Source organism: Galeopterus variegatus, unplaced genomic scaffold (assembly GCF_000696425.1).
Source record: "Galeopterus variegatus unplaced genomic scaffold, G_variegatus-3.0.2 Scaffold2992, whole genome shotgun sequence".
Classification (NCBI taxonomy): domain Eukaryota; kingdom Metazoa; phylum Chordata; class Mammalia; order Dermoptera; family Cynocephalidae; genus Galeopterus; species Galeopterus variegatus.
In genome coordinates this window covers 105165-132731 of record NW_007729103.1, presented here as the reverse complement: position 1 = coordinate 132731, position 27567 = coordinate 105165, and the positions used below count along the sequence as shown (strand labels likewise).

General features: G+C 35.8%; 1 protein-coding gene across 3 annotated transcripts in view; it reads left to right on the top strand.

The window, feature by feature from the left end:
* Positions 1–27567, top strand: part of RABGAP1 (RAB GTPase activating protein 1) — a 146523-nt gene that overhangs the window by 21851 nt on the left and 97105 nt on the right. For 2 of the 3 annotated variants that reach the window (XM_008583665.1, XM_008583666.1), the window contains exons 3-10: positions 10137–10371; positions 11350–11554; positions 15220–15394; positions 16053–16210; positions 19888–19998; positions 20385–20451; positions 21128–21230; positions 22232–22401. In XM_008583665.1, the coding sequence (XP_008581887.1) occupies positions 10137–10371; positions 11350–11554; positions 15220–15394; positions 16053–16210; positions 19888–19998; positions 20385–20451; positions 21128–21230; positions 22232–22401 (1224 nt within the window). Of the gene's footprint in view, positions 1–10136; positions 10405–11349; positions 11555–15219; positions 15395–16052; positions 16211–19887; positions 19999–20384; positions 20452–21127; positions 21231–22231; positions 22402–27567 lie in introns of those variants that run through there. The other variant, XM_008583667.1, reaches the window with a different exon arrangement.

The following is a 27567-nucleotide window of genomic DNA, read 5'->3' as shown; positions in this document are numbered from 1 at the left end:
TGCTGTGTTAGGGACTGAGGGTAAGAACTCTCACTTTTGGAAATATGACCTAGAAAGTCTAAAAATGTCCCAGTATAAAATAATTAGGAATGTTGAATGAAATATAATAAAGACCCTTCTAATTGTATAGCCGTATTCACAAGAAAGTAATGAAAATATTCAGTGAACAGAAACAGAGGGAACTGAGAGCTAGAACTACCCATGTGAGCTAACATTAGGGCTGCACTGGGGAATTTGCTATTCTTTATAAACAAGGTGCTTGGCTTTTGATAGCTAAATTGGGCAAGAAGTAAGGCCTCAAGTTTAAGAGAGAGAGGTGTTGGAACTGAGACCTTCTCATAAAGTGTCCTCAGGAACTACATTCTAACTGAAAGGATAGGGAGAGAAATCTGCCTGTAGTCATAGGAAGAAAAGGAAGCTTATATATCTTAGCTTGGACACTGGTGTGGAGGGAAATATTTTTGAGAATTTGTACCCATGGCCTTGCAGTTTGAATTTTCACTACCTGCATATTCTTGGATTGGTAATACTCTTAGGGCACCTAACAGAAACAATTGCAAAACTACTCTGGAGGAACATATTTGCTTTTTTTTTTTTTTCCTTTTTGTCTTTTTGTGACCGGTAACGGGATCGCAACCCTCAGTGTCGCGCCCATACCGCAACCGGCAACAGGATCGCAACCCTCAGTGTCGCGCCCGCACCGCGCTCAACCAGTGAGCGGACCGGTCTCTATATGGGATCCGAACCCTCGGCGGGAGCGCCACCACACTCCCAAGCGCCGCACTCTACCCAGTGGGATTGAATCCCACCAGAACTTGCACGTTAGAATGATGAGGTATAATTTTTAAGATAATATAATAAAAATAATTAAAGACTTAAAGAAGAATTTGAAAACATTAGAAAAGAATTATCAAAAAATTTTTAAAGATTAAGGAAACTAAAAACAGAATTTCTACAAATGAATTTTAGAGCCAATAGAATTAAAAGTGCAGTAGATGTGTTAAACAATAAATTAGACATGGCTGAAGAAAGAATTAGGTACCTGGAAAATGGAGTTGAGGGAATTATCCAGAAGATAGCATTGAAAGATAAAATATGAAAGAGCAATTAAGAGACATGGCCATTAAATGAAAAGGACCAACATACACCAAAGTGTTCCACAGGAAGAGAATGGGGAAGGGAATACTTGAAATAATAGTTGAATATTTTCCAGAAGTGACAAAAGACATAGCTTCAAAGGACAAGGTGAGTCCCAAGCGGAATGATAGCAGAACTGGAGAACATCACAGCCAGTGAGAAGATATGAAAAGGCCAAATGAAAATAGAGGTGAATTCAACATGGTACCTGTCCTCAAGATGTTTATAACTTAGGATATATGATAGTTATTAAATGTCTTATTATGGTTATTTGCTTTGTAACAAATTACCTCAAAACTCAGTGACTTAAAACAATTTATTTCTAATGATTTTGTGGATTTGACTAGGTCATTTTGCTAATCTTGCTTGTGGTCATGCAACTTGATTCATCTGGTGGGTTGGGTGAGGCCTGGGCTTGACTGGGATGGCTGGGTCTCCTTCTCCATGTGGTCTTTCATTTTAGGCTTCTTTACAGCATGGTGGTCTAAGGACAGGAGTAGAGGCTTAAGGTCTAGGCTTAGAAATTGTACTGTTTGGGGCTGGCCCGGTGGTGCACTCGGTAGAGTGGCGGCGCTCCCGCCGAGGGTTCAGATCCCATATAGAGACCAGTCCGCTCACTGGCTGAGCGCGGTGCAGGTTGGACACCAAGGGTTGCGATCCCATTACCGGTCACGAAAAAAGACAAAAAGGAAAAAAAAAAAAAGAAATTGCACTTTTTCACTTCTACCATGTTATGTTGTTCAAAGCAAGTCACAAAGCCAGTCCAGATTCAAGGGTTTGGGGCAATAGGCTATACCTCTTGATGGAAGAGCTATAGAAATTTTGTGGCCATATTTAATTTTCAACATCAGTGTAGTAAGATGAATGCAGTGGTACAGATGAACAAAGGCTGTTATAGAACAGAGAAGATGGAAACCTAACTCAGCTTGGGGGAAGAGTCAGGGAAGGCTTCTTGGAATGGGTAATGCTTTCGGTGTATGCCCTTTAAAGAAAAGTGTTATGTGACTGGTTTAGTTATGGAAAACACAGGCATTCTACAAATACCTTTTATAGAATGGTCTTTTATTCAGCAAGTAAAGTTGCTTTATGATGAACTCAGTTTAATTAATGGGGTCAGAGTAGTGGTAGCAGAGACATATCAGTAAATATGTCATCATGATACAATTCATCAAGTGCCAGAATACAGGTATGAGCAGAATTGTGTGAGAACATAATTGTTGCCCGAAGAAGAAAAGTTTCATAGAGCAGGTAGCAGTTGAGCAAAGCCTTGAAGAATTATTAAGAATTTCTCATGCAAGGAAGTGGGTCTGCGGCGTGTGGGAAGATCTAGAAAGGGTGTGGAATCAGGACCACTGCATACGGTGTGATTGATTATGTTTGCTTTTCTTTTTCTCCCAAAATACAAATAGCCTCTGTCATTTGTTATATTTATTTATTTATTATTTTCCTTTTTGTCTTTTTTCGTGTCCGGCAACGGATCGCAACCCTCAGTGTCGCGCCTGTACCGGACCGGGACCGGCAACGGGATCGCAACCCTCGGTGCTGCGCCCGCACCTCGCTCAGCCAGTGAGAGGGAACCGGTCTGTATGTGGGATCCGAACCCTCGGCGGGAGCACCGCCGCACTCCCAAGCAGCGCACTGTAGCAGTGTGCCACCGGGCCGGCCCTGTCATTTGTTTTAGTTATAAAAGTAATGTGTGCTTGATGTAGAAAATCAGACAATTAGTAAGTAAAACCCAGCCATAATCCCATTATTTAGTGAAACAACCATAAATATTTTGGGTCTTTCTTGAGTTGACTTTTCCTGATGAATTCACAAGCTTCTGTTCCTCCTCCTCCTCTTTTTATTTTAAATTAATGCTAGTGATTCCTAATGGTAACTTTACATTGTTTCTTTGGTCTTTCCTTCATAAAGAGATGGATAATCAGAATAGGTACAATTTACAAAGTGAAGCACAAATTTAGCACTTTATCAAAGATCACAGAATGAATGTGAGAGCCGATTTGAGATTAGTAACTAAACCTTTGAATAGCAAAATTGGACTTTTGGTTCTTTTATGCCTTGCTTTCTGATAAAACTGAGGTTTATCTACTTATTTCCCAGTGGCTCAGCTTTTATACTGAAGACTAGTAAAATTACTGTGTGAACCATTTACACTTATATTTTCACTGCAGTAGAATGAAAATATGGGAACTGTAGATCATCAGTAATTTATCTGTCTTTAATTTTTTGATCATGTAGGGATTTCTCAAGCACAAATTGTCATTCCCTAAGCATACTCTCTCGAAGACTTAAATCTCCCACAGAAAAAGGTCCCAGACTGTCTAAAGTAGCTTTGTATAACTGACAGATCAAGTGGGGCCTATTGTAATTGTTGCAGTAAAGAGAAATGAGGGATTTAAATTTAGAAATAGAAAATTGAGATCAGGAAATGACTCTGAATATTGCCTTTGGAACATTTTGTCCTTTTGTTTCATAAATGCAGTTTTGCTCTCAAGGAAATAGCTTGTTGCCAATTCTACCATATAAGTTGTTACCTTTATTTGATATATTTAGAAAAGCCAAATGTTATTCCAGTATGCTTCTTTTGCACATGAATAGTAGGTATGCTCTTAGAATTCTTTCGACTGTGAAAAGTAGAACAACTACTTGTTTTTTAAATTATTGTTTCTTTTTCAAAGTTTAACTCTAGGTGGATCAGAGTTTATTTAGAAAGCTGAAAGTGGGGTGGGGGAATATTTACACTTACTGGGTGCTTACCAATTGGCAGGAACTGTGATGTGAGAATTAAATGAGATAATTCTTGTAAAAACCACATGATACAGTGCCTGAGGTACATATAATGCATGTCCAATAATCATATTATTATAATCTCAATGAACCCTTATAACAGTCCTCTGAGATAGATATTAACATCCTTATTTTAGAGATGAGACAGCTGTGGTTTCCAGAGTTTAACTTGCTCACAGCTACAGAATTAGTATCAGAGCCATGTCCCAAACCCAGGTCTGTCTTACGTGGGTCCAAGTATGGCTTACTAAGTTCAGTTGCATAGGCTGCTCACAGTACAGTCCTAGGAAGTGCCATTCAAATAGTCTATGCTGTGAACGGTGCCTCCTGGGATTGTGCCACATACCAGCTCTGAGTGCCAATTTTTTTTTGTTACTACTAACCTTCTTTGTAAGCAGAATTATTAGTAAATTATTCACCGTACGGTTTCTGTCTTATGTTTACAGTAGCTGCTAAATGCTAAATTGGCAACTTTATGCTTATTGTTTTCTTTCTCAGTTCATGACTATTTCCTAAAGAACTGTTCCTTCTTTTTAATGTAGATTACATGGAGATGAACACATATCTAAATGTGACCCTTAGTTCTAGTATCCATAAATACTTGTTTTGCTTTTTTATCTTTATATTTGTGCTAAATTACATTAGGAGTCTGTGTTGGACTTCAAAATAAAGTTTATTGTATCTTGCAGCATGTTCTTTGGTTTGTCTACAATTCTTATTTTAAATGTTAAACCTTAATGACATTGCTCAAAATAATAGGAAATGATGGTTTTCCTTTTCGTTATTAAGTAGACAAAGCCAAAATTATTCAGATCTCTTTTTCTGTAATTAAGCCCAAGTTTGTAGAATATCCAATATCCAAATTGGATCAAATCAAGCTGCTTTGGCTTCTATTCTTTGCATTTATAAAATTCAGTTCAGTAAACATGTATTTCATATGTATTCTGTACTAGTCACTACCAGAAGTTTTGGGGACATAAAGATAATTTAAGAAACATCCTCTGCTCAGTCTGGTTCAAGGGGCCCACTAAACAAATACGTTTATAATATTTAAAAAATAATAAAAATAAACATAAAAGTTTATATGTTTAGGGCCGGCCCGGTGGCGCACTTGGTAGAGTGCGGCACTTGGGAGTGCGGCGGCGCTCCCTCTGAGGGTTCGGATCCCATGTAGAGACCAGTCCGCTCACTGGTTGAGCGCGGTGCAGGCGCGACACCGAGGGTTGCGATCCCGTTACTGGTCACGAAAAAAGACAAAAAGGGAAAAAAAAAAACTTTATAAATATTTGGGCCGGCCCAGTGGCACACTGGAGAGTGTGCCGCTTGGGAGTGTGGCGGCGCTCCTGCCGAGGGTTCGGATCCCATGTGGAGACTGGTTCCCGCTCACTGGCTGAGCGTGGTGCGGGCGCAACACTGAGGGTTGCGATCCTGTTGCCGGTCCCTGGTACGGGCGCGACACCGAGGGTTGCGATCCCGTTACCGGTCAGTAAAAAAGACAAAAAGGAAAAAAAAAAAGTTTATATGTTTATTATATAAAGCTTTATTAAAAAATGGCTAAAATAACTTTACCATTTTGCATTCCCACCAGCAATGTGTAAGAGTTTTCCAGTTGCTCCACATCCTTGCCAGCTCTTGGGGTATTGTCAGGGTTTTGTTTTTTGTTGTTTTGTTTTTAATTTTATCCATTCTTAGAGGTGTATAGAGATATCCTCTTGTGGTTTCAATTTCCCTAGTGGCTCATGATGTTGAGTTTCATCTCGTGCGCTTATTTGCCATCTGTATATCTTCTGTGGTGAAATGCCCATCTTTTTATTGGGTGGCTTGTTTTCATATTATTGAATTGTTAGAGTTCTGTATATATTCTGGATACAAGTCCTTCCAGATACATGATTTGCAGGTATTTTCTCCAAGTCTGTGCCTTGTCTTTTAATTCTCTCATTTTTTTTCCCCCAGTGGCTGGCCAGCGTGGGGATTTGAACCCTTGACCTTGGTGTTATCAGCACTGCTCTATTGAGTGCAGCCCAGTTTTTTGTGTTTGTTTTGTTTTGTTGGTGGCTGTCTGGTACAGGGACCAAACACTGGGCCTTGGTGTTATCAGCACCCACTCTAACTGAGATAACCTGCCAGCCCCATTTTCTTAACAGTGTCTTTTGAGCAGAAATTTTTAATTTTGATAATGTTCATTTCCTCAGTTTTTAATTTTATAGTTCATACTTTTTATGTCCTAAGAAATGATTGTGTCCCAAGATCACAAAGATTTCTCCTACATTTTCTTCTGTAAGTTTTATAGTTTTAGTATGCGTTTAGATCTGTGATGCATTTTGAGTTAATTTTTATGTGTGATGTGAAGTATTGGTTGAGATTCATGTTCTTGCATAGGGATGTCAAGTTAATTGTTCCAGAACCATTTGTTTTATTTTTTTTATTATCTTTCTCCATTGAATTACCTTGCCAACTTTGTTGAAAATCAGTTGGCCATATATGCACATCTGTTTCTCTACTCTGTTCTGTTCCATTGATCTATGTGTCTGCACTTTCACACTGTCTTGATTACTTTACCTGAAATCACATTTATTTTAGAGGTGATTGTGGTATCTGTTAGGAATGCCATTGGCAGCAAGGAAGAGAAAACCCTACTAATAGTGGGTTTGTTTTTCTGCTATAACAAGAAGTCTGGAGATAAGGAGTTGCTTGTTTGTTTAAGCTGTTCATCAGAGGTCAACAAACACCACCTGCTGGTCTAATCTGGCCTGCCACTTGTTTTTGTAAATAAAGTTTATTTGAAACATAGCTACATACTTTGTTTGTAGCTGCCTTCATGCTACAAAGGTAGAGTACCTGTGACAGAAACAAAATATATGGCTTGCAAAGCCTGAAATATTTATTATGTGTACCTTTACAGAAAAAGTTCCCCAACTTCTCATCTGTACCATTAAGGACCCAATTTCTTTTCCTTATCTGCTCAAATCATTTCTGGCTTATTGACCTTTTATTCTGATGTCATCCCACTGTCACAAGGTGTCCACCATGGTTCCATATTCAGTTTCCAAGGCTAGAAGAAGAGGGGAAAGGGGATGGAACCAGTCATGCTTGTTTCTTTTACCAGGAAAAGCAACAGTTTTCTAGAAGCCTCCCCAGCCAACTTCTGTTTACATCTCAGTGACTAAACTTATGTTGTATGGGAGGCTTGAGAATGAAATACTTTTTCAGCTTCACTAGTGGAGGTAGGCAAATGCTAAAAGTAAAGATCAGTGGCAGCCAGTCCTTTCATCATAATGAGCCATTCATGCATGAAAATATTAGAAAATAAATGAACTGTGTAAGTCCTAGTCCAGTGATTCTTAAACTTTATGTAAACATCTCATGGGATGCTGGTTTAAAAAGTAGATTCTTGGAGCCCATGCACAGAGGTATTTCTTGAGTGGAACCAAAGGATTTGCATTTTCAAAAAGTGCCAAAGGTCATTTCAGTGCCTATGAGGACCCTCTGGAAAATACTGTGTTGGCATTTTAGTTTGGGGTTTTGATCTGAGGTAGTGTTTCTCAATCCTGGTTGTATATCAGAATCACCTGCAAAGGTTCTTAAAAATGCATATGTCCAGGCTCTTTTCTCTAAGACTGAGTTAGTTGTCAAGATGTGAGGTAAGGCACAGAGGGAGGAGCAGGTATTTTAATTTTAACAAGCTCCCTAGTAGTACTGTTAATTCTATTTCAGTCAGAGTTAAAAACAGTTAATCTTAGACTATTTCTCAGAGTGCAGTCCCCAGACTAGCAGCATCACCATCTCCAGGGAATTTTTTAGAAATGCAAATCATCAGGCCCCACCCCAGACTTACTTAATTGGAAATTAAGTAAGAGTTTAAGGAAGAGTTAAGGAAATTTAAGGAAGAGTTAAGGAAATTGAAGAGTTGACGACAACTCTGGAAAGAGCTGAAGACAACTTCAGTTTCCTTAACTCTGGAAAGAATGCAAGATAAATGTGTAAACACAAAAGACAAATGTATAAACATGTTTTCTTTCAGGGTTTGGCACATTTCTGTGATTGGGGAATGCATGGCTAGGCAATTCATAACTAAAGCCAAAACATTTCATTAACTTAGTTACACTAAGTTTTCCATTTGTATTGTCAGGGCTAGGGCCCACAGACCCTTCAGACCCATTGTATAGACTAGGTCAGCAGACCCCTCACATGCCAGGCTGGGTCACCAGACCCCTCATACACAAGTCCACGCTAGGTAATTGGGAAAGATCACAGGAGCCATTGGCAGATGACATAAGCTCAGTCCTCAGCAGTAGCAGCAGCAGCTGAAGTAACAGCGGCAGTGGCCTCTTGGGGCATCTGGGGGCACCGGCAGCAACAGCCTCCAGCAGCAGTAGTGGCCTCCCTGGGGGGATCCCGGGGGCAGGGGGGCCACTGTGGATCAGAGCCATTCGTCCTTTATACTCAAGTCCATAACCCAGGACACCTGGGTGCACATGCACAATTACATTAGACAATAACCAACTATTAGACACATGGGCGCACGTGCATATTTACATCAAATGTTCAGCAAGATTCTGAACATCTGAGGAGCCCTGACCATTTTCGTATATTTTCCCTACAGGGAATACATTTCAATGTAGGCATCCTATCCAACAGAAAACTTGGGTTTACTTACTTCATATGCCAAAGAGCAAAACAGTACTTCATAACGTGTAAAATATATCTTTCTTCAATTTATTTCATCTTCCCAGTTGTAATTACTAATTGCTTAAACATGAAGTCTAATAGCTTTTCTCCACCTGTTTTCAGGAAGGTGTTAACTTTCCTACTATATGTTATTTCTCTTTGAGTTTAGGTTCAATTAGGCTATCTTTTGTTTATACCAGGTGATACAGTATTTATTCTCCAGTTTTGAAAGAAAAAGAGGTTAATTGGAAACTAAGTACTAGTTTGTTTTTTCAGTGCTTTAAAAACTTTTAAAAGCAGAACTTCTGAAAAAAGAAATTTGATTGCACTTGTGGATGTATAGAATCAGGCTTCTCAAAGAGTTAAAATTACTAGACCCACTGTAGTTCCATTAGCAATAATTTCAAACATAAAATGAAGTTCACAGAAACAGTGTAATTGAAGCCAATGGGCCTTTATTTCCAAGGCAAGAATAATTGAAGAGTTAGAACTTTCTTGGGAAATTATCAGCAAAAAAAGACTATTTCTCAATCATAATTTACAGCCCAAGAGACTTGAAGTTTATAGTTATAAAAGCTCAAAACAATAAGAGATGTTTGAGAAACATCTGGGTTTCTTGGTAGCTCAGAGGTACATCTGTTATTGAAATTTTCCTTCCTAACATTAACAATCTCATAGCTCTACCCATTTTAACTTTTTTAACTTTTTGTTAGGTGTTTGGTCTTCATAAATCCTACAAAGTCAGACCCACCTTTTTTCCTCATGATTTCCTTTTTCTAAATTAATTCTTTTGTTAATTTTTCTAATATTTCTTGAATAAGCATTTAGTGACAATACTGGGTTTTGTCACTTGTTTTCCTTAGCATTGGGCAGGATCCACTTGATTTTGTACTTGTTTACTTCCTTGTTGAGCAACTAATAATAAACCATCATGACTTTCTAAAAAATACTTCATATTATTGAAATAGGATGCTTTTATTCCTCAGGTCTATTTTATACATACATTTCAACTTTTCTAAAGTGTCTCAGAACCTTAAGAACCTGTTTATATCAGAGAAATCTTCCTTAGAAATATAGGAGGCTTACTTATAGCAGGAGTGGTAAAATACATATGGAAACTTATTGCCTAATAGGTATGTTTCTGTTGATAACTTCTAGAATGAAGTACATTATTCCTTTTTCTTAAGGGTAAGAGAAGCTACTAAAATTATTCCTTTTAAAAGCATTATTTCTCATCAAGCAAATAAAATCACAAATGTTTTAATTGTTTAGGGCACTTAAATAACATTGGCAGGTTATCATATATATTTCTGTAATTCTCAAATTCACTAGGCACTTTTTTTTTGGAAAAACTAAGTTAAGAGAGCAGCTGCAGCCCTCATGTGTCGCAGATCTTGATTTATTCTATTTTTACAAAACATTCAGAAGATGTCTTTGTATCAGAAGAAATGCGGATGATTTTCTTTAGAATGTGGATCCATTTTAATCAGTACTAGCCTCTCTTTCTCACTTTGCTGACTTCATGTATTTGTGACCCTTAGATCGTAGGGAACGGAAGTGAACAGCAGCTGCAAAAAGAGCTAGCAGATGTGCTGATGGATCCTCCGGTGGACGACCAGCCAGTGGATAAGGACCTTGCAAAAAGGTCACAACTGGATGGCGAAGGAGATGGGCCTCTTTCTAATCAACACTCAGCTTCATCCACCATTAACCCTGTGCTATTAGTAGGGCTCCAAAAACCGGAAATGAGCCTGCCAGTGAAACCTGGACAAGGAGGTTAGGATTGCTGCATTGCTTGCGTAACTGAAGGTTATTGTTTTTAATATTTGAGTGTCCACCCTGTACTAGGTTTGATTTAGAGCAAGCAAAAACCATTATCTATATTCTCTAGTATCTCCAAATTCTAGGTCTAGGGGAATGTGGGAGGAGTAAACATATGTACCATTCTGATTTCCTTTTAAATATATCTTGGTTATACCAAAGAAAGAGAAATAGTTAAATGATGTTGAGGGAGTCTTTTTTCCAGAATGCTTAAAGATTTTTCCAGGAATAAAGGAATTTGAGTGCAATGTTAGAGAAATGGAGGTTTAATGCTTGAAAAATAGATGTTTACTCCAGGCCTGTATAGCTCTGTGGGAGTATTTGCCAAGTTGGAACAGGGAGACTAAACAAGGGACAGGAAAGGATAGCAAGAAAGTAGGAAGAGGACAGTTATAAGGGCTTATTTGGAAAAGTGGAGTGTTAAAACTATAGACGTTATTGGGAAAGGGAAAGCAAGGGAATTGAGAGAATGTAATGAAGTAGCTAAGATGATGAATGAGAGAAATGACAATAGCATAGATCAGAAGAAGACAAATCAAAACGAAAAACAGAAAAAAATGAAAAGAAAAAAAAAAGACAAATCAGAGATAGGATTTTTCAGAGTGGAAAAATACTAAATGTATGTTTGCCCTAAGTGTAAGTTATAAAGTCGAAACAAATTAGAAGAGGCAGAAAAATAAATCATATCTGAATCTCAGGTCACCTTTTAGGTTTGGGGATTGACTCTAACAGTAATACCTAAAAATCTTGGTGTTACTGACAGAGTTCTAGTGTGAGAGTTCTGGCTTTCATGGGCATTTCTTCTGAAATATGGCCTATTATCTCGTTAGTGTTTAATTTTAGAACCTAAATATTGCAGATTTTTACTTGCTATTCATGTCAACAAAACTTCAAACCCAAAATAATAATCTTCTTATTCTTTGTTTCTTTCAGATTCTGAAGTATCAAGTCCTTTTACACCTGTGGCTGATGAGGACAGTGTAGTTTTCAATAAACTGACTTATTTAGGCTGTGCCTCGGTGAATGCTCCCAGAAGTGAAGTGGAAGCCTTAAGAATGATGTCCATCTTAAGAAGCCAATGTCAGATTTCTCTAGATGTAACTCTTTCAGTGCCTAATGTATCTGAAGGAACTGTGAGGTGAGACCAGCTTCTTGAAATCTTTGTAAGATTTACATCAGATCTCTGACTTGTTTTAAAAAGAAGCAATGGTGGGGCCGGCCCGGTGGCGCACTGCTACAGTGTACCGCTTGGGAGCGCGGTAGCGCTCCCGCCGAGGGTTCGGATCCCACATACAGACCAGTTCCCGCTCACTGGCTGAGCGAGGTTTGGGCGCAACACCGAGGGTTGCGATCCCGTTGCCGGTCCCGGTCCGGTACGGGCGCGACACTGAGGGTTGCGATCCGTTGCCAGACACGAAAAAAGACAAAATGGAAAAAAAAAAAAAAAAAAGAAGCAATGGTGAATAAAATACAGTTACTTTATTCATGTAATGTTTAATTTGTCTGGCACTCATGTCTTCCAAGGATTGTGACTCTAATGAAAAATGGTTGCTTCTTTGTAAAGGTTTTTTGTACTCTCTCCACCTCAATTATGGGTAGCATGTTTGGAATTTAAATATTTTGGAGATGATTGAGATATATTGACCTGAGAGTCTCTCTAACACATTAGTTTATATGAGTATTTTCCTTGTTCCCCCAATAGAAATACTAGCTTGACATATTAGTTCAAAATGGAATTTCATGCTGATTTTGGAAATTACAGAAACCTGTTGGTAAATGTTAACTGTAATTCTCAAGAAATGGCTATTGTTTATACTAACTAGAACAAATAACAGTCATAGATAGCCAATCAGATATCTGTATCAACCAGCTAAATACAAAATTTCTTAATAATCAGATGAGCACAACCGAAATAAAATAACTTTTTTCTATTACCAAAGATACATGCTTATTTCAGAAAAATCAGAGAACATAAACATAAAAGAAAATCCCCAATGCCCTAATTCTGCTTTCTTGTTCATAAATACAGTCAACATCTTATTTTTTTATTTTATTTATTTATTTTTTTTATTTTTTGTCTTTTTTTTTTCGTGACCGGCAACGGATCGCAACCCTCAGTGTCGCGCCCGTACCGGACCGGGACAGGCAACGGGATCGCAACCCTCGGTGTTGCACCCGCACCTTGCTCAGCCAGTGAGCGGCCGGTCTGTATGTGGGATCCGAACCCTCGGCGGGAGCGCCACCACACTCCCAAGCGGCACACTGTAGCAGTGCACCACCGGGCCGGCCCCAACATCTTAACTTATTAATACAGTCTTTGTGTATTTGTGTGTCTGTATGTGTGTATATACGTATACGTGCATATACACACACATATGTATGAATATATACACAAGGGTACTTCAAAAAGGTTATGGAAAGCAGAATTTAAAGAAAACAGGGCCGAGCCCGTGGCGCACTCGGGAGAGTGTGGCGCTGGGAGCGCAGCGGCGCTTTCCACGGGTTCAGATCCTATATAGGGATGACCGGTTCGCTCACAGCGCTCACTGGCTGAGTGCGGTGCAGCCGGTCTCAAAAATGACAAAAAATAAAATAAAATAAAGAAAACAAATCCTTCCATGAACTTTTTGAAGACCCCCTCATGTATCTATGTAACAGGGTACTTCAGAAAGTTCATGGAATAATTCACATTGCATTTTAATTCTGTTTTTCCATGAACTCTTTGGAGTATCCACATATATGCATGTATAATTATACAATTCTTATAATCAACATTTGTTTTAACAGCAATGGAATTATGTATACCGTCTTGTAACATGTTCTCTTTACTTAATTCTATATCGTGAACCTCTTTTCATATCAATACATATAAAAATTTTAATTTATGGCACATGAGTGGGTTACACATAAATAACTCATTTCTTATGTTAAACATCTTAAGGGTTTTTTTCAGTGAGAAAATCATTTGTAATATTCTTATGTGGACACATAAGTGCTTTATAAGTAGGTATCTTTGAGCTCAATTTTTGTAGACTTTTTAAAATTTCCTTAGGATAAATTCCTAGAAGTAGATATAATGGGTTAAAGGTTTGCTTTTTTTTTTTTATTGCTTTTGATATATTGCCAAATAGCCATCTAGAAGTATTGATCCAGTTTATAATTTTATCAGTATATGAGAGTACACACGTTCCTCACCTCACAGTGGGCTTATATCCTGATAAACCCATCATAAGTTTAAAATATCAAGTCGAAAATGCATTTAATACCCCTATAAACCCATCATAAAGTCAAAAAATTATAAGTTTAATCTTTGTAAGTGGGGGACTGATTGTATCTGCTTCTCAGTTCCCTCAGAAGCATTTTGGATTATCATGGTAACAGAATAGTAGCCATATGTGATAGTAGTAAGGTAAACAGTTAATCTGCATATGTAATCCTTCTCTTGAGTATTTAAGGAACTATTTCACAAAGACTCACAAATTCAAATTCTATTTATTAATGGAAAAAAAATTTTTTTTTTTTGTCTTTTTTCGTGACCGGTAAGGGGATCGCAACCCTTGGTGTGGTGTCACCCACACCGCGCTCAGCCAGTGAGCGCACCAGCCATTCCTATATAGGATCTGAACCCGCGGTGGGAGCATCACTGCGCTCCCAGCGCTGCACTCCCGAGTGCGCCACGGGCTCGGCCCTTAATGGAAAAATTTTAATAAAATTTGTTCAGCACTCATTTCTACGTGTTTCTTAGTCAATACTCATTCCCGTAACTGAAACTATACTTTGTTCTAATGTATTTTAATTCTGTAAAAAAAGTGAGAAAACTAGTCTGTCTTGCCCGACATTTTCAGAGTTTTCATGAAAGTGCCTTTGAAGCTGGGGTTAGATCCCCTTCCTAGGTATTTTTATTATGAGCAGGGCTCCCTGGGTTTTCCCTATCAGTGGCTCTGCCTGGGTAGTGTTGGAATTGTATAGTTTCATTTCAGGCCTTTCATACTTGTGTCCTTAGTGCCCTGAATAGAGTGAATGTTGAAATATAAATATTTGCTGAGTGAGTAGATTTTGAATGAATGATTTCTCATTGATTTTTACTGAGTAGCATTCTTTTGATTTTACCCATGATTTTTCCCCCTGAGGAGTTAACTATTTATATAATAGTTTCTCTCTCCTTATTTGCCATGAATCAAAAAAAAAATCACTTATTATAATTTTATGTAAATTTCTCTCTAGACTTCATCTTCCTCAGAGAATTATAGTGATGATAAAATGAGTAATACTTGAGAGCATATATGTAAACTGTAACACCATTAGCCAGTGATACTGTTAATGATGGGCATGGTATAAAATCAAATCTTTGTTGAACAGAAAAAAAAAAGTTTCACTTTGAGAAAGAGCATCAGTTTTTTGAAAAAAATTATTTTAAATAATGAAGCAGGTGAGGTCTTTTCTTAGGACATAATCAGAAGCAAACTTTCATGATATATTTTGGTAGTTAATTTATCCATTGAGCTTTATTTAGTTACACATTATAAAAGGAGCATGTGCTTACTGATATTGTTTATACCTTTCTGCTTGCCTCCCTCAAACATGGGAATATATAGTTTTTAGTACCTTGGAATTATGTAATCAATAACTTCAGGAATCCACATATGACTTATTTATTAAAACGTAAGATTAATATAATTAACATACCAAAAATGGCCTCTATGATCTTCTTGCTAGAAAGATGAGTCTTAAATTCTATTATGAATGTAGTGCAAGTTGTTCATAATTCCTTTAATATTTTTATATCTTTTTATTTCTGAATAGGCTCTTAGATCCTCAGACGAACACTGAAATAGCAAACTACCCTATCTACAAAATCCTGTTCTGTGTCAGAGGGCATGATGGAACTCCTGAAAGCGACTGCTTTGCTTTTACTGAAAGTCATTACAATGCAGAACTCTTCAGAATACATGTATTCCGGTGTGAAATACAAGAAGCTGTAAGTCCTTAAGAGAAAATTAAATGATTATAATATTTATTATGGTCACTTACAACCCAGATTAGGTTCTCTGCTAGTGCTTTAGTGATTCTAGCCTGATGGGCCAAAACATAAATAAACTAAGAGTTTAATTAAGCAGAACTTTCTTATTGCTAGGAATATCAGAGGATACGAGTTGGCTACTTCTTGATTGGGTTAGATGAGCATCCTGGTTCCAGCAGTGACACATTTGCAAACCGTTCTTTTAGATCTAAACTTGGTCTAAAACTTTTTTTTTTTTTGGCGGTTGGCCGGTACAGGGATTGAACTCTGGACCTTGGTGTTATCAGCACTATTCTCTAACCAACTGAGCTAACTGGCCAGCCCTGTTAGGACTAGTTTTTATTATAGTAAATATGTTCAGATGGTTTCTAACAATTTAGGAAATGATTTTTTTTTCAGTTGGTTTCTTAGTGTTTAACAAAGATTTCTATTTTAAAATCCCTTTTCTGGCCATTTTTAGTATTGCTTGCTTTATAGGCCTAATAAATTAAGTAATTTACCAAAAGAAATAAGTGGGGGAAAGATGATTACTTCCCCCAAAGTAGGTAACCTTCCAGCCATAATAAAAGTATTTTATATCTTATAACAGCCCATTTCCTAACATGTCTGGTTGTAGGTAAGCCGGATACTTTACAGTTTTGCCACTGCCTTCCGCCGTTCTGCCAAGCAGACCCCACTTTCAGCCACTGCTGCACCCCAGACTCCTGACAGTGACATCTTTACCTTCTCTGTGTCTTTAGAAATTAAAGAAGATGATGGTAAAGGTTATTTTAGGTAGGGCATCTTATTTTATTCATTTTCTTTGAGTTTGTATTAACATGCTATATTATCTGTGGTTCAAAGGAAACTGTAGGTCAGGTTATATAACCTTCATACCATAAAATGATTTCTTTCATAGGGAGGGTTTTTTTTAAAGACATCTTAGTGATAAAGGAAAAGAAATGAACAAATTTACAGAGGCAAGGTTTGAAGAATTTTAAAGCAATAAAAAAATTCTTCACGTGGGGAACATGCTTCTACCTTATTTTAGTCAAACTCTAAGTAGCTGGATGACTGCTGTAGGAACTGGCTGAAGCTATGTCAGCTGGATTTGTAGCTCTGTTTTGCTGTTTTTTGTTTTGGTTGGTTTACTTGTTTTAATAATGTAACAATCTGAAGATTTTCGAAATCAAGTTTTACTGGTAAAGTTTTATCTGAATGCATTGGAAGGGGAGAAATGTGATCTGTGTGTAAAGTCTAACCTATATAAAGGGTTAGAAATAACTGGTTTTGGTTTCTAAGTAAAATGATAATTATTTGAGTGATGGAAAGAACCCTGGAATAGAAACCAAAACTTAGGTTTTAGTGTAATTATTACAACGATTAACAGTGTGACCTTTTCCAAGTTTCTTTACATCTCCTGGCAGTAGTTTATTTATTAAATGAATGGCTAGACTCTTAATATCCTTTCTAATTTAAAATTTTATGGTTGAGGGCCGACCCCGTGGCACACTTGGGAGAGTGTGGTGCTGGGAGCGCAGTGGTGCTCCCGCCGCGGGTTTGGATCCTATATAGGGATGGCCGGTGCGCTCACTGGCTGAGCGCGGTGCAGGTGACACCAAGGCAAGGGTTGCAATCCCCCAACCGGTCACAAAAAGGAAAAAAAAAAAATTTTTTTTTTATGGTTGCAAAATGACTGATTTTTTTTTTTCTTTATATAGCCCATGTCAGAAAATGGGTGTGTGTTTCTTAGGATCATAATCAATAGTTGCATATAAAAAAATCTCTTTCCTCCATGATTACCTCATAAAATGGGTAAAATGAAATGATATAAAAATACGAATGATTACTAATATTTTGCTTTTAAATAAAAAAGCACAGTGACTGATTTATTTGTTAGGAAAACTGCTAACTCTTGGTCTCCCTTCAGACTTTGGAATTATCATGCCATCTGGTGGCCAACTTAGTGTACAGTGCAGCTTCAACTTTGATTTGAGGACTAAAGTTTGAGGCATTGTACTCTGTGCCTTATCTTTAAATACATTTCTCTTCTGAAAGCAGCACTGTGGGGTAGTTTTAACTAACGTGTGCGCTATTCCTGCCCTGGGAAGTGGAAATTATAATCTATAAACTTTTTAATCATTTTTTTAACTTTTAAGAAACAAAACACTTTCTTTGTATATTTATTCCTTTATTGAAGGGATATTTATGTAGTTCTGTCTGTAAATTCCAGTTATGAATAGCAATGATTACGATCTCTCAGCATAGAAAAACTGGAATAACTTCTCTCCCTTCTGAAATCAGGCATATTCAAGATAAGATGATCATAAACATTCCTATTCTATTTACCTTCATATCAAGGAGATGCTATTACAAAAAATTCCTGGATGGCTAGATTTGCTTTTCACATTTGTTAGGGCTTTGTTCTTTTTTTGCTGTGTGGTTTCACTGAATTTGTAATTTATCATAAATACTGTAATTTGTCATAAGAACAACCTAATATGGTGCTGAAATAATTGAAAAATATGCCTTGCTTTGTCATATTTGAACTTAAATATAATTCCTTTTATCCAATAATCCTATAATATATGTGGGAATTTATCTACAGAAATAATCACTAAGGTGCCCAAAGAGTTATCAACAAGAATGTTCTCCTTAACATTATATATAATAGCAAAATTTAAAAAGTGGAAATTAAATGTTGAGTAGCAGAGTGTGGTTAAAATATGATGGTGTACTCATGTGACTTACTCCCATCCAAGAGATACATATTTGTAATTAACCGTATCACCAGTTTGATTGTGGTTTTACCATAACATAAATATAGGCAAAGTATATTGGGGCGAATTAATGCTTTTCTTGTCTTTCCTAAAAATATATAATTCATACGTTGTTATAATTAGAAATGTGTATCTCAATTTAGTCCTTAGAAAGAGGAAGCATTTTATTTATACCACTCAAAACACTCCTTTTTGGTCTAATTTAATCAACCAGGCAACCCCATGAGATAAGTTGGGTAGTTGATATTATGCTTATTTTATAGGTAAAGAAACCTAGGGAAATTAAACCTGGACCTCAGTTTCTTAACTTGTATAATAGGAATTAAATATTAAATTCCCTCCTTGGATCCATTTAATAACATAGTCACAGGACCAGAAATATAATCTAGGCCACTGACATTCAGTGAAGTAAACTTACACTGATTACATTCTTTACTCTGCTTCCCATTATTGCAGCCCTTCAGATTTAGGGCACCAGAGACAACTTTATATCTGTGGCTGTTGTTTTAAATTGTGGAGAGATGAGACTATATTTACTTAAACTTCAGTATCCACAGAACATACGATTGTATCTATAAACAGTTGAAAATTGAGACCCCTCTGTCTCCTTGTAGGTAAAAATTCTGTCAGCCACAAATATTTAACATTTTGGAATGCACAATTTTTCTTTAAACGTGTTCGTCATTTCTAGACTCCTTTGCTAAGATTTTTTGATTCTCTAAGTGTTATAAAATATTCTTGATTTGGTTACTGTATAAGTGCAGATGGGCTTCAAATTGATATTTCTTCAGAGCCACTTTTTAGTTTGAGTAGGTACTCAGAGCTTCAGCTAGCCATTTATAGTATCTACTAATGGTTCTGTTGCCATCATCTTAAAGTTGTACAGAAATAATATACAAGTTAGATTTGCTGTATATTAGCTGATTACCACAGACGGATGTTTACCTTTGAGGATAAAAGAGCTAGAGAAAGTGGTGTGTGGGAAACTAGGGGATTATTTTGATAAATGGAGTTTAAATAAAATTTAAACTTTTTTATTAAACTGATGTTTATTAACTATATCATTAGTATTATTTTTATATTATTACACACGTTTGTAATAAGGTTATTACTGCCTAAGGGCAGTGTTAGGCAAGAGCTTATCATTGGCCGTATCTTCCTCATCTCTGTAATTTTGTAAAGATACCTTGTTTTGAAATTCAAAGGATTGATGATTAAGTATCTTTTTCTTCATTATCTATTTGAACAAATAAGGTGATAATTTATTTGTAAAAACCAATCAATGATTAAGCATCTTTTTCTTTATTATATATTGAAGCAAATGAGGTGATAATTATTTATAAAAACCAGTGAACAAATATAAAGAAAACTAACATTTTTTTGAGTCCTACATGCTAGATGCTTTACAAATATCTAATTTTAACAACAACTAAAGAGAGAAAACTAAAGCCACATTTAATAAGCATAGGAGTGGTTTTTGTTGCTTTAGTAAATGCTGTAATAGATTACCTGCTGTGATGGTAATATTTTCACATCAAGAGGCAGATCATGATTTTTTTCTTTTATTATTATTATTTGAAAACGAGGCACAGAAAAGAATCAGAGAGTTCAGGTCTTTGTTTTAAAAAAAAATTGTTCTAGTATGTGACAAGAAAATACTTTGCAAAATTAATGAAACATGTTGGTCTACAGTGCAGTTCCCAAAGATAAGGACAGACAATGCTTTAAACTACGCCAAGGAATTGATAAGAAGATTGTCATCTATGTGCAACAAACAACTAATAAAGAACTTGCCATTGAAAGGTAAGCATTTCCAGTTTAGCAAAAATATAAATTTTGGCTTTTATTAATCTAATGGAGTGGTCATATACTGGATTCAAAATGTATTTTCAGGATATTTTGTCCCCTAGGAAATTCTTTTGCTTATTAAAATGAATGCTTCATTACTTTGAAATAGTTCCCATATATCTTCAGCTAATATGTTAACTTCAACTATGTGGTAATAAAAGGCAATCAAGATTTGCTTATCTCAATTAAAGAAGTAAGGATTATAATTTTGGCAATACTGTTTTATTGGTAATTCTAATGTGTTCATTTTTCCATCAATAAGATTTTATTTTTTTAAGTGACCCAGTTTAACCATTTTTTGGTTTTATTTTTCCAAATTTATGTCAGTTCTTTTTTTGCAGGTGTTTTGGTCTTCTTCTTAGCCCAGGAAAAGATGTACGAAATAGTGACATGCACTTGTTAGATTTGGTAAGGATTTATTTTTACTGTAAGGTTATATATTATTTTCTCAGTGAAGGTAGTTTCACCTTATCTCATCTGAATCTAATATTTAAAAAATGTTTATGAAGGTGTTCTTATAAGCTATATGACAATATAAAAAGAAGGGAATTTTCTTATTATTTACAAGTCTGACCTTAGATAAGTATCTCAGCCTTGATTTCTTGACTATGTAGTGGTGATAATAATTTTATCTATAGAGTAAGGTTGATGTGAGAATCAAAAGAGAAAATCTGTCAGAGAATCCTTTGCAAACTGTCAAATGCTTTACAAATAGGAGCTATTAGTATTATTACTATTTTGTGAAAATTTTTATTTTCAAAACTAAAACTTAAGTGGTGAGATTATTCACATGGGAGAAGAATTCAACATAGGATTTAGGTAGTGAATTTCTCTAATGTTTGTACAATTTGATTTGAATTTATAAGCATTTACTTTACATAACTTTTCAGGAACAGTTGCATTAATGGCACATCTTTAATCTTAACTGTAATTATTCGTATACACTCCTACCTTTTAAAAATAAATCCGATCCTCTTTCCTATTCTGATATTTTTGCAACTTTTATTTTTTAAAGGCAGCAAAATGGGAGTTGGCTATGTTCACTAACTTTAGCATTAAGGTTTATTTTTATTCTTTTCTTTAGGAATCTATGGGCAAAAGTTCAGATGGAAAGTCCTATGTTATTACTGGGAGCTGGAATCCAAAATCCCCACATTTTCAAGTTGTAAATGAAGAAACTCCTAAAGGTGATGCAGATTGCTGACATCATGAACAGAAATTTTAGTCTCAAGAAGATACCCAAACCTTAGGACCACTTGCTTGACCAATTTCCAGTCATTTACCTAATGCTTGGTGAATCCAAAGAATTTTAATAGTTCTTGAGTTTATTTAAATTAAACAAAGTATCATTTTTGCCCTTTTATTTTTCCCTCTTTCCTTTCTCTTCATTTTTCCCTTCCCCTGTTACTTTTCTTTCTATTTATGTACTTTATTTATTTACAGACCTCTAAGTTGTGTTTAATTTTTGTAGAGATTAGTGTACATATTTTTAAAAATTCAATGGATATACATAAAGGGAAAAGTGAGTTGTTGACTTCACAGTACCCAGTGCCCCTCTCCGAAGGGAATCACTGTTACACTTTCCTTTTGTACCTTTTCTGATATTCTATGCATCAACAAGTGTTTTTGAGATGCTTCATATTCTTCCTGAACAATATTTAATGGCTGCCTAATATTCTCTGCTGAAAATGTAATGAGTACCTTTTATTGAGCATTTTTTTTCCCCTTCAGTTATTAACAGCACTATAGATAAATGGTTAAAGGATATAGACAGACATTTCCAAAGTATAAGATACCGTTGTTAACCAAGTTGGAGAGTTGAGAATCCCCAGTGTTGCTGAGGGTGGCATAAAGAAGCCACATGCCACTTTTGTAAAACAACCTAATAGTACATTTCTAAAACTTTAAAGTGTGTGCTACTGTCATTTACTAATGCCACTTTTTGGGAGTCTGCTCAAGAAAAGAATTGTCAATTCAGTACAGAAAAAAAAGTTTTAAAACAGTTATTTGTCTGTTAATTTTAGATGTTTATTTAATTGGTGAGTTGTCTTAGATATCTTGAAAGTTGTAATAAAAGTAATTGTTTTTACATTAATCTTATGAGCAAATATATTTCCATCTTTTTGATTTGCTTCTCCCCTCTCCTCTCTCTTTCTCTCTTTCTCTCTCTTTCTCTCTTTCTCTCTAGATAAAGTGCTGTTTATGACCACAGCTGTTGATTTGGTAATAACAGAAGTACAGGAGCCTGTTCGATTTCTGCTAGAGACAAAAGTCCGTGTTTGCTCACCTAATGAAAGACTATTCTGGCCCTTCAGCAAACGTAGTACTACTGAAAATTTCTTTTTGAAACTAAAGCAGGTACTAACTTTTCTATAAATACAGAGGGGGGAATAAGAAAGGAGAAATCTCTTCTAAGGCTGATTTATCATTAAGCTATCAAATAGATCTTTAAACAGTCATGTGTATTTTAAATATAAGAGGAAAAATTGTCTTTTTTATATTTACCCACTTATTTACCATTCTCATTGCTCTTCTTTTCTTCCTAAAGATCTAAATTTCCATTTGGTCTCATTTACCTTCAGCCTGATAAATTACTTTTAGCATTTCTTTTAGTGGACATCTGCTAAAGACATATTTTCTAAGACTTATTTACCTGAAAATGTCTTTATTTCACTTTCATCCTAGTAGGATATTTTCACTAGATTCAGGATTCTGGGTTGATTCCCCCCCCCACCCCACCCCACCCTTTTAGCACTTTAAAGATGTCATTCCACATTCTTCTGGCTTCCTTTGTTTTTGACTAGAAGTCAGTATTCATTTATATTGTTATTCCTCTGTATGGATTATGTCCTTTTTCTCTGGCTGTTTTTAAGATTATTTCTTTATCTTTGATTTTCAAACATTTAACTGTGATGTGCCTAGGCGTGGTTTTCTTTCTGTTTATCCTGTTTGGGATTTGCTGGGCTTCTTGAATTTTTAAATTCATGCACATTTTTTTAAACCAAATTTGGGGAAAATATGGCCCATTATTTTTTCAGCTTTTTTTCCTGTCCTGTCTTTTCTCGTCTTATGGGATTCCCGTTACAAATATTTTAGATCTTTTGGTATTATCTCACACATCTCTGCGGGTCTGTTTTTTTGCAGTTTCTTTTCTGTTTTCTTTAGATGGAATATTTTGATTAACATGTCTTAAAATTAACTGACTCTCGGGGCCGGCCTGGTGGCGCACTGGATAAGTGCGCCGCTTGGGAAGCGCGGCGGCGCTCCCGCCCGAGGGTTCAGATCCCACATACAGACCGGTTCCCGCTCACTGGCTGAGCGAGGCGCGGGAGCATCACCGAGGGTTGCGATTCCGTTGCCGGTCCCCGGTCCGGTACGGGGGCAACACTGAGGGTTGCAATCCGTTGCCGGACACGGAAAAAGACAAAAAAAAAAAAAAAATTAACTGACTCTTGTCATCTCCAATCTACTGTTATGCCCATTCAGTGAATTTTTTAAAAATTTTAAATCTTGTATTTTTTGTTTCTGCAATGTCATTTTAGTTCTTTTTTTATAGTTTCTGTTTTCTATTGATATTTCCTGTTTGTTCTTTTATTTTGAGCAAGATTTCTTTTACATCCTGGGGTATGATTACAATATATGTACTTTAGAAATTCTTGACTGCTAATTCTCATGTATGATGAGTCACATTTTCCTGTTTTTGTTTTGTTTTGTTTTATTGGTCTGCCTTGTAATTTTGGATATGTGTTAAACATTTTACGTGATATATTGTAGAGACCTTGCATTCTGGTATGTTCTTCTAAAGGGTATCAATTTTTTTTTCTTTTAATCTGATGGTTAACTTGATCAAAGTCAAACTTTGTGCTCTGTCTTTCCTGTGGTGGGCAGCAACTAAAATCTGTTATGTTCTTTTAACTTTTCTTGGCCCTCAACTACCCCACCACCTACTGCCCTCGTTTTTGCTTTTCTTTGTAGCAGAAGTCCTTGAAAGAAATCAAAGTCATCAGGACCTAAATTGCAAATGCTTGGTTGATTTTATTACACGTAATCTTGATTTTCTATTATATAAAATTATATATAGTATTGTATATGGATTTATTTGAATACGCTTTTCCATAGCTGTGGAAATTTTGATTCCAGTATATCCAAGTTAGCCCTATTAGGTATATTTAGAAAAAGGAAACAAGCAGAGCAGGGATAGAGATTTCTTTCCAATGTTGTCTTAAGAGACAGAAAGTAAAAATGAGTCACAGCACTATTTTCCCAGCTATTCAGTGTGGTGGGAGCAGAAGATTAGCATAGGGTCATCATCTAAAACTTGGATTTGGAGTCGGTACATGGATCTTAACACTGACAAGCTTTATGACTTTGAGCAAGTTCCTTCTACTGTCTGAGTCTCAGTTTACTCAGTTGTAATCTGGCAGCAATAACAGACTCTCCTTCACAGTGTTATTGTGACATTAAATGAAAAACTATACAACACATTTGGAATAGTTCCCAGTACATGGTTAAGTTCTCCATATATTTTAGCTATTATTATTGACAGGGACTGTGGAACCTCCGTGGGACACAGAAAATAATAAAAAACACTTAGTCGTGAAATCAGAGCAGCATTGATTATTTAGATGGAGGATCAGCCCACAGGGAAGAATTCTTTAGAAATTTAACCAACTTATGAGCATCACTGAAAGTTTAAGGAGTGAAAGGGAATGATTCACTCATTTAAGTCATTCCCTCTCCTTAAACTTTCTAGAGGAAGAGATAAGTAGAAATTAATTGTATAATATTTTTTAGTGCAAATTTTAATGTAAAAAAGTATTCTCTTTGAGTTCTGTCTTTTTAATTTTATTTTAGTGAACATAAATAAAATTCCACTGATCTTGCGTTTCCCTTGGATTCAAAGACTGCATGGATTTACAGGAATATTACTTTTGTGGTTGAGTCTAGATTAATATATCTTTTCATGGAAATAAATTTGTTTAGTTTTAATTTCATGAAACTTTTAAAAATATTATAATGTAGTATGTTATTCAGTTTTTTTATTTAATTGTAGTTAGGCTAAAAAATGGCTCGATGGGGTAAGCTAGCCAAAAATATACCTGAGACGTAGCCTGACAGACTAGAGTCTTCTGTTAAGGTTACAAACTAAATATAAACTGAGTTCTCAATATTTTCTTTGCTCAAAACAGAAGTATATATGTGGAATCTGAGAGGAAGGCAGGAAATTCCTGATAATAATCTTTAATTTTTCTCTTTATTTGGGTAAGATTTGTTTGGGGATGGGGTGGGCGGGGCATGGCAGGGCAGATAGGGAGTGGGAAAAGAGGTAGAGTGTGAAGAATTTGAGTAAGTTTTTACTATCTAGAGTACTTACAACACTGTTAATCTTATCCGTTATAACTTAATAAACTAAATTTATTCCCTCCTTTATGTTCATGGCATTAAGGAATAATAATAGCTACCACTAACTGAGGTCTTACTGTGATAATCACTGTACTAGCTATTTTCACTTCTGTATTACGTAATTTTCACAGTGATCCAACGACGATAAATAGTATTCTTGTTTGATAGATGAGGAAACTGAGTTCTAAAGATATAAAACAGTAGATTTTATGAGATGTTGTGTGAACAAGACACGTATATAAGCCTTCTAAGAGTCTCAGCCAGGAATCTTTCTATAGAAACATGCTACTTTTGTCTTTTTTTCCTGTAAGACCATCTTTAGGATTTACATAAAGCATAATTTAAAATAGTAGCCCTTTTCAGTTCTCATTAGACTGTAAAGGAAACAGTGCTACAGAGCAAAATTTTAAAATATACAGGTGTTTCTGGTTTTTGTTTGTTGGTTTTTGTTTTTTGCCATTGTATGGGAAAACAATTATGGAAATGTTCTTTAAAATACATGTTTCAAACTTGGTTCTTTTTCCTTTCAGTAAAACTGTCTGATGACTCAGTAATTCCCTTTTTAGCTCGGAAGCCTTCCCTTCCATGGGATTGTTCTATTAAGATGGCATCATATTAGAGAAGAAACTTAAAATTAGTAGCGAAGAAAGATTGTTTTCTTGGATTTAAATATTCAGGTACCATTTATTGAAAGAGGAAGAAAATGGTCTAAAGACTAGATTTTTCAGCAGTGACACAAGGTAAACAAAAGGCCAACTAAGTATTCTTAGCAATATAAAATCATCCAATTTTTATTGCTAAAGAAACTGTAGGGAACTTAAAATCTTTTTGTAAAATGATTATTTTATAAATGAAGATGCTGATGTCTGAAAGACTAAGTGATATGGACAGGGTCATACAGAGAAGTGGTTAGTATAACCATAATCATAACCTGGGCTTTTTATTCCCATTTGCTTTGTGCATGTGTATGTATGTGTGTGTGTGTGTGTGTGTGTGTGTGTGTGTGTGTGTGTGTACATGCACACTAAACTGCTGTACCTTTCAAGATAAAAATATCAATATGCTTTATATACCAGAGCTGTTACAATGCTAAATCAGGATGTGCATAATATCAGGTTGTTCCACTTTTTCTGATAAGAAGTGTGATCACTTGGTTAAGGTGATCTCTCCTTTACAAAAGTAGGGTTTTCTCTTTGCATTTAGCAAGTGATCTTTGGGGTGATACTTTGGCAATATACTATTTCTTAACTTTTTAACTAATGATTTTAGCATTCATTGATCCTTGCTTGAATCAGTTGAGTTCACATATTTCCAATAGTAATTTAACATTACAGGGGCTTCTTTTTTTGTATTTATTTATTTTTTCTTTTTTTACATTTAATACCTTAATTATACTAACAGTAATTAATTTGCTTTATTTTCATCAAAAAATTCAAAATATCAGTGTTGCAATTAATAATAAAACTGAAATATAAGATTTTATGGAACTTCTTTTTGTCCTTTGAATATGTTCCAGTAAGATTACAAATTTGGTACTGTTCAAAAGTTACTTGGAATTATTCTTTTTCATTGTGGTTCTTTTACCATTTGACATATAGTCAGGTTCATTTGTTTCCATTTATTTTCAATTTAGGGGCTTTGGTATTTTTTTTTCCTTTGTTTATTTTATTTTGTGTAAAATATTTATATGGTATAAAAGTCAAAATTATGGAAAAATATATACTCAGAAATTTTGCTTCCATCTGTATCTCTCCTTAAACTTATCCCTATAGGTAATAATTGTTATTGGTTTCTGGTTTATCTTCTTAATTTTCTTTTTGTGAAGATAATAAAATACTCCTGTATACTTTTTTTTTTTTTCCTTTTGTCTTTTTTCGTGACCGGTAACGGGATCGCAACCCTCGGTGTCACGCCTGCACCGCGCTCAACCAGTGAGCGGACCGGTCTCTATATGGGATCCGAACCCTCAGCGGGAGCGCCGCCGCACTCTACCGAGTGCGCCACCGGGCCGGCCCACTCCTGTATACTTTTAATCCCCCTTTAAAATAAAAATTGGCATACTATATATACTGTTCTATATCTTGCTTTTTTTTTTTTTTTTTTTTTTTTTTTTTTTTCCGT